We start from the raw sequence: 16,508 nt of genomic DNA on the forward strand, positions 1-16,508 counted from the left end.
GTGAAAATCATCTGTGTGTCAGAACCTTTCATATCGATCAGGGATTTTCAGTATTTCTGTTTGATGAACTTTATTGAATTAGTTGTTTTATCATTTGATTGGTTGGATTAAATGGATTAAAACACACTTTTGATTGTTTTTCGTGACTCACAGTAAAATAAATGTTGGGACATAAATACATGTAAATAAAAACGTAAAGTAAATCATAAGTAATATACTTCTGTGCATGTTTTTAGTATTTCTGTGTTTTTGTTTACTTTATCTCTTTATTTATCTTTATTTATCTCCACGTAGATTTATGTTTATTGTCCCTGCAGCACAACAAAAGCGCTCCAACATGTGAGCTTATATTTTCAAGCTTGATTTGTGGTATTTCCGGTGTGTCTGTGGCAGTTTGACGCAGCCAGGAAATTGGTGGTGGGGGGGCGGGGTGGTGGCGGGGGGCACGTGACGTAATTCTTAAGAAGGTGGGGGGGTCTTCAGAGTTTTCACTCTGGTGGAAAATGAAAACAAACCTGAAACTGTTTATTACTGTGAATATTTATAAAAATGTGAATATTAAACTGAAAACTGCAAAGATTCAGCTTTCAGGGTTCTGAACATATTTATTATAACTGTGAAAGGTTTATAAAAAGGTAAAAGTACTATCAAAGGATAAATAAAATGAGTCAAAACAGTCATCCAGCACTTGTTCCTGGTTCTGCTGACACCTGAACTGAGCCAAACATTAAAAATAATGAAACATAAACCCAGAATCTGAGGCAGAAACAGAGTTTTTATCAGTTCTCAGCAGCTTTAAAGTGAATCTCTGGTCTGAGCTCCTTTATTCTCCAACACAGCCTGAACCCTCTGAGACAAGCTTTCTGTCATTTCTTTAAGGAGGCTTCAGGAATAGTTCTCCAGGCTTCTTGAAGGACATCCCAAAGCTCTTCTTTGGATGTGGGCTGCCTTTTGTTCCGTTCTCTGTCAGATGATCCCACACTGCTTCAATAATGTTGAGGTCCGGGCTCTGGGGAGGATTCATCCCTCCATAAGACCTGTTGCCACTGATTTTCAGTCCACTTCTTGTGTCATTTGGCACAGCTCAGCCTTTTCTCCCTGTTTCCCTTCCTTAAGAACGGCTTCTTGACAGCCACCCTTCCATGGAGACCATTTCTGATGAGGCTTGGGCCAACAGTAGATGGATCAGCTGAAGGTCCAGATGCATCTCTCAGGTCCTGTCAGGTCTTTGCTGCATTTTTTCCTCTTTCTTTTGAATTTGTTGAGGTTATTCTTGGCTTTTTATTCCCGCTACTGTAATGCGTGAATTTCTTTTCGTGGGGATGAATCAAATCTTTTATTTTGTCATGTTATTACAGTTTAAAATTAAAACTAAAATATCAATTTCACTCTAATTTATTCACATATGTACATATTAATTTATGAGATCAAAACTGATAAAAACTGTCTGTAGTAAAAGTCCACATTTTAAACTAATTTCTGTTATGTGATCTTAAAAAAGTTTTTTTTTTTCTTAATTCGCGTTGGTGACGTCACCGGAAGTGATGTATGTGACTCAGTTGCTAAGCTGCAGTCGAGGATCAACCAGACCGTCAACAAGTTGTCATCAGCGGCCGACAAGAGGCAGATTATCCGCGGTGTAACGCCTCATCTGGGACCTGGCTGACCGGCTCTTATGGTTCACTGTGGCCGGCAGATGAAGGTGAGCACACGGATACCCGTTGGCGTTTGTTCCTTTACAGCCGGCGGAGCTATTAGCTGCTAACTGGCTGCTAACGTTAGCTGCTGCTCGTTAACGGCGGTTAGTTAGTTCGCCACCTGTGACCTCAGCTGCTAACTAGTTGCAGTTGACATAACTAGCTGTCGTTTAGTGAAGGTCTGAACCGGAGTTTATGTTTACTAATCTTTACTTTAACGGAGCTTCTGAATCAGTTAAACTAACTTTAACCGAAGTCCGTGACGAGTTCAGGTGTTTTATTTACCGTTTATTTCACAGGTAATTTCCGGGTAACTGTCCTTAAAGCTCCACAGGTGCCGGATATCTGGCGGGAGTTTTTCTGGTTCTGATTCTGGTTCTGAAGGGAGCATGAGTAGCTCAATAAAAGCTGCTCCTTTTATTCACATTGAAAGAAAACCAGCTGTTTGTGCTGTTTTATTTGTGGAAAAAGAGTTTCTACAGATTAATGTTGCTTCTTCAATGTTTTTAGACCTTTTTGGCAGGTGTTTTTTTTGGTAAACTGGAGTATAATTACAAGCATTTCACATGCTCCAAAGGCCTTCATTGACATGTACCTCCAGTTTAAGCCTCACTGTGGGTGCAGATGCTGCCCTTCCTGAGCCAGCTCTGCCCTTACAACAAGTTAACCTCTCCTTGAAGTTCTTGATGATCTTATTGTTGTTTGATTGGTTCCTGAACCTCCTGACAACCATCATCACCATCAGGAAAAGACGAGCACTCTGACACCCAGCTGGGATGTGGGTCTGAAACTCCAGATGTTCAGTAAATCCTTTAGGAAACACCGGACCGTCCTTCCTGAGAGAAAGGAGCTCCGACGCTTCCTTAAGGATCTCCTTTAGGAAACACCGGACCGTCCTTCAGGAGAGAAAGGAGCTCCGACGCTTCCTTAAGGATCTCCTTTAGGAAACACCGGACCGTCCTTCCTGAGAGAAAGGAGCTCCGACGCTTCCTTAAGGATCTCCTTTAGGAAACACCGGACCGTCCTTCAGGAGAGAAAGGAGCTCCGACGCTTCCTTAAGGATCTCCTTTAGGAAACACCGGACCGTCCTTCATGAGAGAAAGGAGCTCCGACGCTTCCTTAAGGATCTCCTTTAGGAAACACCGGACCGTCCTTCCTGAGAGAAAGGAGCTCTGACGCTTCCTTAAGGATCTCCTTTAGGAAACACCGGACCGTCCTTCATGAGAGAAAGGAGCTCCGATGCTTCCTTAAGGATCTCCTTTAGGAAACACCGGACCATCCTTCATGAGAGAAAGGAGCTCCGACGCTTCCTTAAGGATCTCCTTTAGGAAACACCGGACCGTCCTTCATGAGAGAAAGGAGCTCCGACGCTTCCTTAAGGATCTCCTTTAGGAAACACCGGAGAAACCAGCTGTTTCTGGAGCTCCTTTCTCTCAGGAAGGACGGTCCGGTGTTTCCTAAAGGAGATCATTCACGTTGGACCGGGCCCTGAAGGTTCTGACAGCAGCTCCTCTCAGACTGGGCTCTGGTAAAGCTCTCCACAGAGCGGTGAGTCCCTCTCTGACGTGTCTCTGCTGTTGTGTCTCTGCAGGGGCAGGAAGCTTCAGACTGGCACTAAACTCATGAACTAACGTCAGCAGCCGGCCTGCCGCTGTGAACCGAATGGCTGCTGCCAGCAGCACCAAGATCTCATGGCGCCTGCGTGAGTAGCAGCATTATTCCCACAGGTGTGTGTGATGCGCTCTGAGCTGAAGTTTGTCCCTCCTGTGCTGTTGTTGTTCAGAGGAGTTCGAGGCGCACCCCCGCACAGTCTCCTGTTTGGCTCTGGCCAAAAGCTCGGGCCGCCTGCTGGCCACAGGAGGCGAGGACTGCAGGGTGAACATCTGGACCGTCAGCAAGGCCAACTGCATCATGGTGAGACTGAGCTGTCACAACATTTCAGGCTTCATTCCAACCAGAACTGGACCATGTTTGCTTCCCTGAGGCGGTTCCGGTTCCTGCTCCAGAACCGGTTCCTTATCAAAGATTTGTGTTTATTGTGCATAGAGGGTGGGAGTAGCAGTCAGTCACAGCGCCTGTTGCCTGCTGCATCATCTGATCTGGTTGCACACGTGCACTGATACGTGCACTAAATGTCCTGTTTGTTTCTGTTTGTTCTGACCCAGAGTTTGACGGGTCACAAGAACCCGGTGGAGTGTCTCCAGTTCAACATGTCCGAGGAGCAGGTTGTGGCCGGTTCACAGTCTGGATCCATACGACTGTGGGACCTGGAGGCTGCCAAGAGTAAGGCTCAGTGTGCACGTGGGGGCGTGTGCATGTGGGGGCGTGTCTGGGGGCGTGTGCATGTGGGGGCGTGTCTGGGGGCGGGGTCACAGGCCTCTTTGCAGTCTTTAAACTCTCACAGCTCTTTACAACACATCAGCATGTGTGAACATCCAGGAGCTTCATGTTGTTGTAAGCGAGCGGCTCGGTTCTGCTTGGGCTCGGTTCTGCTTGGGCTCGGTTCTGCTTGGGCTCGGTTCTGCTTGGGCTCGGGTCAGAACACGACCAGCAGTTTCCTGGCTGTAACGTGCTTCCTGTGCTCAGGTCTACACACTCTGATGGGACACAAAGCCAACATCACCAGCCTGAGCTTCCACCCCTACACCAACTTCCTGGCCTCCGCCTCCATGGACACCAACATCAAGGTGTGTGTGAAGCGAGCCGCCGTCTGCGTCACTCTGTGCTTTCTCTCATTAACAAAGCTTTCCCTCCTCCAGCTGTGGGACATACGGAGGAGAGGATGCGTGTTCAAGTACAAGGTAAGGCCTGTGTTTGCCCTGTTCTCCCTCAGCTGTTCCACCTCAGGATTCGCTTTGACCAAAGCAGCATCAGAGGGGCGTCCTGCTGCGTCTGGACCCAGGTGAAGCTGTGTTTGTGTTGCAGGGTCACACTCAGCCGGTCAGGAGCGTCGCCTTCAGCCCCGATGGGAAGTGGTTGGCCTCGGCGGGCGACGACTGCACCGTGAAGGTAAGGCACTGGCCCCGCCCACAAGCTGCTGGAAGCTGTGAGCGGCCAGAGGGGGGCGGATCAGCAGAGGTGGCCACATCTGGAGTAGGATGGACAAAATGGAGCAAATCCTTCCCTGTTTAGAGCAGAAAGAACAACAAACCGCTGAAGGTTTCTGTACATCAGGGAGTCTCTCATTTCACAGCAGTTTAATCAGCTGCGTGCATCATTTAGACTTTATTTGGGTCCTTCTGGGTCCATCATAACAAAGTCGTGTCCTGTGTGGGGCTCAGCCCGCCAACGGCTGCAGTTTAACTGGCAGCAGCGCTGAAAACCATCAAACCTTCGTCAGTTTTAAGCTCTAACAGTCGCCCTCTGAGCAGGTGGAAGAGTCCACAACCCGCGGACCTCAGTCCTTTGTTCTGGATCTGTCTCTGTGGCGTCTCTGCAGATGCTGCAGATGCTGCAGATGCTGCAGATGCTGCAGATGCTGCAGATGCTGCAGATGTTCCGGTGTGTTTGGTGTCCTCAGCTGTCGTCTCTTGTCTCTGGCAGCTGTGGGACCTGAATCAGGGGAAGACCATCACAGAGTTCAGATCTCACTCTGCGGCCGTCAACATGGTCCAGTTCCACCCTAACGAGTACCTGCTGGCCTCAGGCAGCTCTGACAGGTACTGGAACAGCTGCAGGCAGATGTGCTGCAGCTGGTTCCTCTGTGTTGCTTACTGTTCTGCTGCTCCTGAGTCTCTGATCCATTTAAATCAATTCAAATGTTTTTCTCCTCTTTTCAAAAGTAAAATACAAAAAGCACATTTAAAACAACAAAGTTCTTCAAAGTTAGATTCAAATTTAACAAATTAACTAAAATAAAATGTGTGTGTGTGTGTGTGTGTGTGTGTGTGTGTGTGTGTGTGTGTGTGTGTGTGTGTGTGTGTGTGTGTGTGTGTGTGTGTGTGTGTGTGTGTGTGTGTGTGTGTGTGTGTGTGTGTGTGTGTGTGTGTGTGTGTGTGTGTGTGTGTGTGTGTGTGTGTGTGTGTGTGTGTGTGTGTGTGTGTGCGTGCACGTGCACATGCATGTGTTCCCTGTAGGAGCATCAAACTGTGGGATATGGAGAAGTTTACGATGATCGGCTCGTTGGAAGGAGACACGTCTCCGGTCAGGTGAGTTTTCTGACTGCAGCGGTTGGACATGAGGCCCCTGACCTCGGGCCCCTGATCTCGGCCCCTGACCTCTGCCCCTGATCTCAGGCCCCTGATCTCGGCCCCTGATCTCGGGCCCCTGACCTCGGCCCCTGATCTCGGCCCCTGACCTCGGCCCCAGATCTCGGCCCCAGATCTCGGTCCCTGACCTCGGCCCCAGATCTCGGCCCCAGATCTCGGCCCCTGACCTCGGCCCCTGACGTCTGTCCCTGACCTCGGGCCCCTGACCTCGGCCCCTGATCTCGGCCCCTGATCTCGGGCCTCTGATCTCGGGCCTCTGATCTCGGCCCCTGACCTCGGCCCCTGATCTCGGGCCCCAGATCTCGGCCCCTGACCTCGGCCCCTGATCTCGGCCCCTGACCTCGGCCCCTGACCTCGGCCCCTGACCTCGGCCCCAGATCTCGGCCCCTGACCTCGGCCCCAGATCTCGGCCCTGACCTCGGCCCCTGACCTCGGCCCCTGACCTCGGCCCTGACCTCGGCCCCTGACCTCGGCCCTGACCTCGGCCCTGACCTCGGCCCCTGACCTCGGCCCCTGACGTCTGTCCCTGTGCTTTCAGGTGCTTCTTGTTCAGTCCGGACGGCTCCTGTCTGTACAACGGAGCCACAGACTCCCTGCGGGTCTTCGGCTGGGAGCCGGACCGCTGCTTCGACGTGGTGCCGGTGGGCTGGGGGAAGGTGTCGGACCTCACCGTGTGCAACCAGCAGCTGGTGGGTAGCCCCGCCCCCGGGGGAGGAGTTTAACCTCAGCTTTAGGCCCCATCCATCTGTTGTGATCAACCAATCACAGTGAAGCACAGACAGGAAGCAGGAAGCTGCGGCTGGAAGCAGAACAAAAGTGTCCCTAAAAACAAAGTTTGGGCTTTAAAGATGCTCTGAGCAGCTGATCTGCAGCTCGAGCTGTTTATAGGCGTTAAACGTCCCGATAAAGCAGCTCAGAAAGGTTCTTTGGCCCAAAGGCTCTGAAACCGTTTGTTTGGCAAAGTGGTAAAAAATAGTTGGAAATGTTGTGATGTTTTCTCCTTCGCTTCTTTGACTCCTCCTCCTCCTCCGTCAGATCGGCGTGTCTCACCAGCTGTCCAGCGTCTCGTCCTACGTGGTCGATCTGAAGAGGGTGAAGAGCAGCGGCGGCTCTGTGATCCGGGGAATCATCCAGGACAATCAGCCGCTCACAGAGCCCAAGGATCCCAAAGGAGCCGCTCTGCGCCGCAACTACGAGAGACCGGCCACCAGCTCGCAGAGGTACGGTTCGCAGCTCTGAGAGAAAAGGTCCCGCAAGGCGGCGTCACTCACATGATGATGTCATCAGGGTGAAGCAGTGCGCAGACGCTGACAGGCGGAGCCCCGAGGGCGAGAGGCGGAGCCCCAGCGAGGACGAGGCGGATGAGAAGCTGTCGTCAGCGGAGATCCACAACGCTGAGGACTACAAGGAGATCTTCCAGCCGAAGAACGCCATCTGTAGGAGGAGCGGCGCCACCACACCCGAGTTACAGATTCAGGTTTAGTTTCAGACATTATTAACGGGTCGGTTCTGTTCTCCTGCAGCTCGCACCCCTCCCAGGATATCTGAGCCTTTCCCTGCGCCTCCTGAGGACGGTGAGTCCGCCTGAAACCATGTGACTGAGGCCAGCAGCTTACTGTTGGCTGTGGGGAAGAGTGTCGGCACCACAGCTGAAGCACTTCCTGCCGCATCATTTCCTGCTTGTTTGACTCACCAAAGGAAGGTAAAAGCTGACGGTCCCTCTCTGTCTCTTCCTCTCAGAGAGCGTTCTGGCGATCGGCCGACAGCTGAAGGACATGATTGCTCCTTTTCCTGAAAAGCAGCAGGTCAGTGAACGCAGCAGCTGCTCTCCAGAGAGACAGAACATCTGCACAGATGTTATATATAACTGGACAGTTTCCCCCTGAAGCTGTCTGAGTCATACTTTAAGACCAACCTGTTGGTTTCATCTGGTTCCATAGATAAGTACAGCTGAGTATCATCAGCATAGAAATGGAACTTTATGCCATGCTGTCTGATAATGTTACCTAATGGAAGCATGTATAAAGTAAAAAGAATGGGTCCAAGCACAGAACCCTGAGGAACTCCATGACTTACTCCAATGTGTGAGGAAGATTCTTCATTTACAAGAACAAACTGGAATCTATCAGATAAATATGACTTAAACCAGCCTTAAACCAGCCTAAAACCAGCCTTAAACCAGCCTAAAACCAGCCTAAAACCAGCCTTAAACCAGCCTAAAACCAGCCTTAAACCAGCCTAAAACCAGCCTTAAACCAGCCTAAAACCAGCCTAAAACCAGCCTAAAACCAGCCTAAAACCAGCCTAAAACCAGCCTTAAACCAGCCTAAAACCAGCCTAAAACCAGCCTAAAACCAGCCTAAAACCAGCCTAAAACCAGCCTAAAACCAGCCTTAAACCAGCCTAAAACCAGCCTTAAACCAGCCTAAAACCAGCCTAAAACCAGCCTTAAACCAGTTCCTTTAATCCCAATAACATGTTCAAGTCTCTGTAACAGAATGCTGTGATCGATCGGATCAAATGCAGCACTGAGATCCAACAGGACAAGAAACAAGTCCGCTATCAGAGGCTGAGAGGAGGTCATTGGGAACTGTTTCTGTGCTGCACTCTGAATCCTGACTGAAGCTCTTCCTCTGAGTCTTTAACCTTTAACCTGCTCCCAGATCCTCACCTGATCAGACGCTGATTATTTCTGCAGCTTCTCTCGGATAAGAAGAAAGAATCTGAAACATTTAAACCTTCTTCTCTGCAGTCACAGACTGCGCCGCTCGCCACCTCCACCCCTGTCCAGAGGGTGGAGCCGACCGTGGTCTCCCCCGGGAAGCGTCCGGCGCCCCCGGCCGTGGTTCCCGTGACCTCTGACCCGCCCTCCTCCAGCCGGCCCCCGCCTCCGGCCCAGGCCAGCCCGGCCAAACCCAAACAGCAGCCCAGAATCATCCCCAGCTCCAGGAACGAGCCCATCGGGCTGAACGTGGCCGACTTCCTGCCGGTGCGTGCGCACGCTTCAGCGTCACGGCGACAGCTCTGTCATGTGACTCAGTTACTGAGCGTTTCCTCCCTTCAGTCCGCAGCCAACCACCGGGCCGCCGCCCTGACGGACGAGGAGGCGCTGTCCCAGATCAAGAAGGGCCACGACACCATGTGCGTGATGCTGAGCAGCCGCCACAGGAACCTGCAGACGGTGCGAGCCGTGTGGGTCCGGGACGACGTCAAGGTGAGTCACAGCAGAACCTTTGCAGGTGACATCACTCATCAGTCAGAGGTCACGCTACCGGGCCTCGCCGTTTTATGTCTGTCGCACGGTTCAAGAAAAAAGGAACCGGCGGTTCCATGAAGCATCGCAGCCAAATGCATTCTCACCCGGTCCAGCCCAGCAGAACTTCATCTGTGTTCTGCCCGTCGAACCGGGCCCATCTCTGTTAGAAATGCTGCTGACAGAACTTTTACACGACATTACAGAACCGGACCTTTAAAGTCCATGTAAACAGTCAGTCAGACTGAAACCGGACCAGAACCGAAGGTGACCCAGCTGCTCTGTTCAGGCTCCAAACTTCCATCTTTCTGCACCTTTCAGTAAAACAAAGTGTTCATTAATCCAGCTGAACTCCCATAAAGCTGCTCTCACTCACAGACTTTTAGGATTCTTTGGGCTGAAAATCGGCTCCGAGTCGACCCACTGAAAGCGTTTCCAGGCTGTCGCTCTGCTCTGAGAAAATCCTGACAGACTTCAGTCAGTACCTGGGTTCTGCTGCTGCCGGTAAACTGGGACCTGGTTCTGTTGGATGGACCGGTCCAGCTGGAACCGCAGCAGTTACATGACGTCCCGACTGACTCTGACCTGTTGAGCTTTGACTCTTCTGGACTCTTTGTGTCTCTGCAGAGAGCTTTGGACGCCGCCATCTCCATGAATGACCTTTCCATCGTGGTGGACATCCTGAACATCATCAACACGCAGCCGTGAGACACACACATGCACACGCACGTGCACAGACACGTGCACACACACGGACACGTGCATAAGCTTTATTTACACATGAAAATGTCGGCCCCCGGTCCCTTTGGACCCTCCGGACTGAGGCTGGTGCTGAAAGGCGGAGCTCAGACACACTGAGGGGGAGGTTGTGTATATATATGTGTGTATATATATATATATATATATATATATATATATATATATATATATATATTAGTGTTGTGTTAAGATTTTAATACTGATTTAATTGAAATTTTTATTTAATAAAAGGTTTAATAACTGAATGGATAAAAATCGAAGGTTTTGAAGATCATTTGACTGTTTGTTGGTGTTAAAACTTGATGAAAGCTTCGGGCTGAACAGACTGATGTGGAAACGATGATGTAGCAAAGAGGCGGAGTCAGCTGACCTTTGTGTTTCAGCTCGCTGTGGAAGCTGGACCTGTGCACCGCCGTCCTGCCTCAGATCGACAAGCTGCTGCAGAGCAAATATGAGAGGTGAGCCGGTCCTGAGCGGACCGAGGTTCTCCGGTGATCCGCAGCTTCCTGTTCTGGATAGAAGCCGTTTAGGGTCAGGAAACGGCGCCGGTTGAGTGGACAAATGCATGAACTTCTTCTTCTTCCCAGATTTAACAGCGACACTTTGAATCTTTACTGCTTTCACCTTTAAAAGCTGCTCAGACTCTAACTGTTGCTTTTATTTCTTATTTATGTGACTTTATTTTGCTCTGCAGCGCTTTATAGATAAATTTAATTATTTAATCCTTTACTGTCTCTGTGAACCGAACCCGGACTGAAACCGTTTCAGACCTAAGAGACTTTCTGAAAGAACAGACCGACCCAACAGGGGACAGAACAGAGTTCTGAGGGTTCTGTCCGGTTCTGAAGCTGAAGTGTGTGTGTCCTCAGCTACATGCAGACCGGCTCCACGTCTCTGAAGCTCATCATGAAACACTTCTGGATGCTGATCTCAGAGACGCTGAAGGCCTCGCCGTCCATCGGAGTCGACATCACCCGAGAGGAGCGGTGAGTCCTGCTCCATGAACCCTCTCAGCTCTGATCAGCTCTGATCAGTCTGCGCCACCTTTATCTTTAACTCCCAGAGTCGGGTGTTTGAGTTAATCTGGACACGAACAGCTGAGGCGTCTCCTCCCCGAGGAGTTAAAAGCAGCTGCTGTTCAGGCTCACATCGTCTCTGGTAGCCACGTTAGCGTTGTGACCACGTTAGCGTTGTGACCACTTTAGCTTTGCGTTGTGACCACGTTAGCGTTGCGTTGTGACCACGTTAGCGTTGTGTTGTGACCACGTTAGCGTTGCGACCACGTTAGCGTTGCGACCACGTTAGCGTTGCGACCACGTTAGCGTTGCGACCACGTTAGCGTTGCGTTGTGACCACTTTAGCGTTGTTACCACTTTAGCGTTGCGTTGTGACCACGTTAGCGTTGCGTTGTGACCACGTTAGCGTTGTGACCACGTTAGCGTTGTGACCACGTTAGCGTTGTGACCACGTTAGCGTTGCGTTGTGACCACGTTAGCGTTGCGTTGTGACCGCGTTGCGTTGTGACCACGTTAGCGTTGCGTCGTTAGCGTTGCGTCGTTAGCGTTGCGTCGTTAGCGTTGTGACCACGTTTGCATTGCGTTGTGACCACGTTAGCGTTGCGACCACGTTAGCGTTGTGACCACTTTAGCTTTGTTACCACGTTAGCGTTGCGTTGTGACCACTTTAGCGTTGTTACCACTTTAGCGTTGCGTTGTGACCACGTTAGCGTTGCGTTGTGACCACGTTAGCGTTGCGACCACGTTAGCGTTGTGACCACGTTAGCGTTGCGTTGTGACCACGTTAGCGTTGCGTTGTGACCACGTTAGCGTTGCGACCACGTTAGCGTTGTGACCACTTTAGCTTTGTTACCACGTTAGCGTTGCGTTGTGACCACTTTAGCGTTGTTACCACTTTAGCGTTGCGTTGTGACCACGTTAGCGTTGCGTTGTGACCACGTTAGCGTTGCGTCGTTAGCGTTGTGACCACGTTAGCGTTGCGTTGTGACCACGTTAGCGTTGCGACCACGTTAGCGTTGTGACCACGTTAGCGTTGCGTCGTTAGCGTTGTGACCACGTTAGCGTTGCGTCGTTAGCGTTGTGACCACGTTAGCGTTGCGTTGTGACCACGTTAGCGTTGCGTTGTGACCACGTTAGCGTTGCGTTGTGACCACGTTAGCGTTGTGACCACGTTAGCGTTGCGACCACGTTAGCGTTGTGACCACGTTAGCGTTGCGTTGTGACCACGTTAGCGTTGCGACCACGTTAGCGTTGCGACCACGTTAGCGTTGTGACCACTTTAGCTTTGTTACCACGTTAGCGTTGCGTTGTGACCACTTTAGCGTTGTTACCACTTTAGCGTTGCGTTGTGACCACGTTAGCGTTGCGTTGCGACCACGTTAGCGTTGCGACCACGTTAGCGTTGTGACCACGTTAGCGTTGCGTCGTTAGCGTTGTGACCACGTTAGCGTTGCGTTGTGACCACGTTAGCGTTGCGTTGTGACCACGTTAGCGTTGCGTTGCGACCACGTTAGCGTTGCGTTGTGACCACGTTAGCGTTGCGACCACGTTAGCGTTGTGACCACGTTAGCGTTGCGACCACGTTAGCGTTGTGACCACGTTAGCGTTGCGTCGTTAGCGTTGTGACCACGTTAGCGTTGCGTTGTGACCACGTTAGCGTTGCGTTGTGACCACGTTAGCGTTGCGACCACGTTAGCGTTGTGACCACGTTAGCGTTGTTACCACGTTTGTGTTGCTGCAGACACCAGAAGTGCCGAGCGTGCTGCAAACACCTGAAGAACCTGAGCAACATCGTGAAGAACAAGGCGGCGCAGGTTGGTCGCCACGGCAGCGCCTTCAAGGAGCTGCAACTGCTGATGGCGCCGCTCGACGACACGCTCTGAGGGACGCCGACGCCTTCCAGCACGCAGCGGATCAGCTGATACTCCTGTAAAGATTCCTGAACGTAGTTTCCCGTCGTCACGACGACCGAGCGCAGGTCGTTCCTGGAGGACGCAGAACCAGCTGATGGTGGCGGACGGAGCGGATCTGAGACCAGATGGAAACACCGGCAGCGGTCTGCCTTTAGTCAGAGTCCACAGCTGCTGCACAGAACTGGAACAAAGTGGATCAGAACCAACGGGCCGACAGCACAGAACCGCTCAGATCAGCTCGCCGCCGTGGGAGGAGCTTGTTCCCTCTGTTTCAGGTCTGTGTGGACAGATGGTGTTGATCGGATCAGAAAGTTCTGTAGGATCTCTGGTCCGACTCCTGTTCATAATGAACTGATGAAGTCAGGAAAGTGTTGGGTCGGTGAGGCGCTGACACCTCCTGTCGGTTCCCTGTTTTAAATGTGCACCTGTTCCTTTAAATAAAGTTGTTTGAATTGTTTGAATTCTGGTCCGTTTGCTTCACAGAATGAGCTCTGAACAGTGGAACTTAGTGCTGATAAGAAGCTGAATCTGTGTTAACAGAGGGGTCATCAGTTCTGATTGGCTGCTGACGTTACCATGGTGACGAAACTTTTGGACTCACACCTTAAACTCACTAAAACTGCTGAAGTAAAGTAATAAAACACATCCTGAAACAGTTTGAACATCACCAGGCTTTATATCCATCAATCAATCCATCCTCCAGATGCAGTAAAACCAGAAGAAGAAATCCTTCTAACATGAAACACGATCATTTTTCTTTCAGACAGTTTCAGTCATTTTATTGAATGTGTTCAGCTCCTTAGATTGGCTCTGGTTCTGGTTCCGGCTCTGGTTCTGGTTCGTGACCCAAAGCCGAGCTTAGCCTTAGAGATGGGGGGGAGGAGTCAGTTGAGGTGGTTCGGATGCCTCCTGGAAGGAGCCCCGGGTCAGAACCAGAACCCACTGGAAGGGTTAAATATCCCATTGTAGTAAAACCTGGTATCTCTGTTCACTGCTGGACAGAACCAGAACCAGAACCAGAACCTTCACCCCTTTAAACATTCCAACACGGACACGAAGCAGGAGTTCATTCTGAGTTTATTAAAAAGGAAATACAAAAACTGTAGAAATCTACAGCAAGCAGGCAGGACGATCATCAGCTCTAAGCTACGGCTAAAGCTAACAGCTACACAGCTGCTCCGTCTGAGGTCAAAGGTCACCGGGTGGTTTAAGGAGGCGACGACATGTGAGGAAGGATCTGAGCTGCTTTTTGTTCAAAGTTTGTCTGCATGAAACGACACAAATATCCACAAGAGAAGAAGACGAAGCTCGCGTACGCAGGAGACAGCTTCCTGCTGCTCGCATCCTATTGGACAGCTCGGTGTCAGCGGAGTACCCTGATTGGATAAAGGAGGGCTGCGAGGGAAAGAAGCTACTCGAGAGGGGAAAAAAGACTAGAAGAAAATAAATTAATCTAAAAAAGATCCTCAGAAAGTCTTTGATGTGCCTGAAAAAGACACAAAAAACCTCCAGAAACCGTTCAAAACCAAACGAAATAACTCAGATCCATCAAGAAAAGAAACTTAAATCATTTAGTTAAAAATAAAAATCAATTTTAAAGCAAGTTAAACATAAATATACAACATATTCTGCATATATCAGCCTCCACATCTGGATCTGCGGGTTAGAAAATAATCTAAAAGTTTAAAGTGCCACTTTACAAAGAAACAAATACTGTGATTGGAGAGCATACACTGATCCTGGGGGGTCATGGGGTCATTCAGGGGCTCCTCAGAGTCCAATATCTGCTCTGTAAAGGCCCCAGCAGGCTGCCTGCCTGTGGGGGCGGGGCTGTAAGTCCAGGCAGGGCAGAGGGCGTCCCGGCGGGGGGGCCCCAGGGTGCTGGCCGACACCCTGCAGCCCCAGAGTCTCAGGCCGTCAGCTTCAGTCGCCCTGCAGAGAGAAACCGCTCCGTCAGTCAGCCGCCGGGTCACATGACACCATGTCCACTGATAACCAATGAAAACAAGTCTCTGTTCAGGACCCGCCTGCTCAGTACGGAGCGCCAAAAGGGTCACAAAGCACCACGTGCAGCTCGAGTCATGTGACCAAAACCGTAAATAACGACCGAAGCAGCTTCAGAACCAGCGTTTAAAAATGAAAACGTGCTGATCCTCAGAGCAGAACAGGACCGGTTCCGGTGCTGATCCTCAGAGCCGGAACAGGACCGGTTCCGGTGCTGATCCTCAGAGCCGGAACAGGACCGGTTCCGGTGCTGATCCTCAGAGCCGGAACAGGACCGGTTCCGGTGCTGATCACCTCTCATCAGAACCGCATCGTCGGGCTGAGGGTGTCCCCAACCAGGATATCAGAGGAACCATCTCTGATGGCCTCAGGCATCACCTTCCAGCTGAGTCTCACACCTGGAGAAAACTCGGACAGGTTCTGCTCAGGCGGTTCCTCTGCTGCTCATCAGCTGATCCGACTTCTTCAGAACCTTTCAGATAACGGGCTGCAATGTGACCCTGTTGGCTTTCCGTAGCTGAGCGCTCTGTACACCTGGACTGCATTCCCCACAATCCCTTTCTATTCTGTTCCTAAACCATCAGCTGGCTCGGTCCGTTTGGTCGCTCTGATGTCATTCAGCTCCTCAGTGAGAGTCCCGCTGCCGGCTCCGGCGCCACCTTCTCTGGACGGCAGCCCGGATGGCGGCGCTGAGGTCCGTCTGCAGGAGGAACGCCAGAGGCAGCCGGATGACATCGAGGACGGAAAGAGTTTGACGGAAGCAGTGGAAGGTTAACAGGAAAAGGAGGAGCAGCGAGGAGCAGCGAGGGGACGGCGAGGAGCAGCGAGGAGCAGCGAGGAGCAGCGAGGAGCGGCGAGGGGACGGCATGCAGCGGCGAGCCCACAGGGACCGAACCGGACCTGCAGCTGAGCTTTTAATGACATGTTTTCAAACTTATTCCGACTACACTTCCTTCATTAATCCCATATCAGCCTGATCTTCTTCACCTGGCCTGAGAGGCAGGAGACACCAGACCAGGGTCAGCGCCGCCACCAGAGGGCAGCGTGGAGCTGACCAGGCGTGGATCTTTCAGGGCCTGAAGTGCCATCATCCCGTCAACAAACCTCCTCTAATACTGAAACGCTAGAGGTTTTAAGTTCCCCACAGTCTGAAGCGAGGGAGATGCTGTCCAGGTGTGAACCCAGGTGTGAACCCACCTCAGCCCGTGTGACACCAACCAGCAGAACCCAGAACAGGAACCTGGTCAGCGTGTCACTACTGGAAGCTGCGTTTATTCTCTGTTCATTTGAATGAAGTCGACAGGCAGGGGGCGGAGCTACTTTGTGACATCAGAGTGGCTGCTTCCGTCTTTTATGGCCATCTGTGACATCACTTCCTGCTCATTTATAGCACCTTTAAATCCTCCTCCATCCTTTAAAATGTGCTGATCCTGGGGCCCGGTCCAACAGCGTGTTCAGAACCATCGAGGCCCGGTCCAACAGCGTGTTCAGAACCATCGAGGCCCGGTCCAACAGCGTGTTCAGAACCATCGAGGCCCGGTCCAACAGCGTGTTCAGAACCTTCGGGGCCCGGTCCAACAGCGTGTTCAGAACCTTCGGGGCCCGGTCCAACAGCGTGTTCAGAACCTTCGGGGCCCGGTCCAACAGCGTGTTCAGAA

At 51.3% G+C, this 16,508-nt stretch overlaps 2 protein-coding genes across 3 annotated transcripts in view; one reads left to right on the forward strand and one right to left on the reverse strand.

Moving 5' to 3' along the window:
• The first annotated feature begins 1,560 nt into the window (after positions 1 to 1,560).
• katnb1 (katanin p80 (WD repeat containing) subunit B 1) lies at positions 1,561 to 13,283 on the forward strand. Its single transcript, XM_072379836.1, has 20 exons — positions 1,561 to 1,702; positions 3,289 to 3,399; positions 3,481 to 3,611; positions 3,863 to 3,980; positions 4,284 to 4,384; positions 4,457 to 4,498; positions 4,623 to 4,706; positions 5,241 to 5,356; positions 5,774 to 5,845; positions 6,444 to 6,594; positions 6,941 to 7,125; positions 7,193 to 7,341; positions 7,429 to 7,479; positions 7,646 to 7,710; positions 8,658 to 8,894; positions 8,970 to 9,119; positions 9,786 to 9,862; positions 10,301 to 10,375; positions 10,787 to 10,903; positions 12,675 to 13,283. The coding sequence occupies exons 2-20, from the start codon at positions 3,360 to 3,362 to the stop codon at positions 12,814 to 12,816; spliced, it is 2,103 nt and encodes a 700-aa protein (XP_072235937.1). The 5' UTR covers positions 1,561 to 1,702; positions 3,289 to 3,359; the 3' UTR covers positions 12,817 to 13,283.
• Positions 13,284 to 14,669: 1,386 nt separating this feature from the next.
• The window catches only part of kifc3 (kinesin family member C3), a 30,992-nt gene continuing 29,153 nt past the window's right edge, over positions 14,670 to 16,508 (reverse strand). Inside the window, exon 21 of one of the 2 annotated variants that reach the window (XM_072379799.1) lies at positions 14,670 to 14,778. In XM_072379799.1, coding sequence (XP_072235900.1) covers positions 14,756 to 14,778 — 23 coding nt within the window. In that variant the 3' untranslated portion in view covers positions 14,670 to 14,755. The remainder of the gene's footprint in view (positions 14,779 to 16,508) is intronic. The other variant, XM_072379798.1, reaches the window with a different exon arrangement.

Source organism: Leuresthes tenuis, unplaced genomic scaffold, assembly GCF_036924035.1.
Source record: "Leuresthes tenuis unplaced genomic scaffold, fLeuTen1.0.hap1 SCAF_2, whole genome shotgun sequence".
NCBI lineage: Eukaryota > Metazoa > Chordata > Actinopteri > Atheriniformes > Atherinopsidae > Leuresthes > Leuresthes tenuis.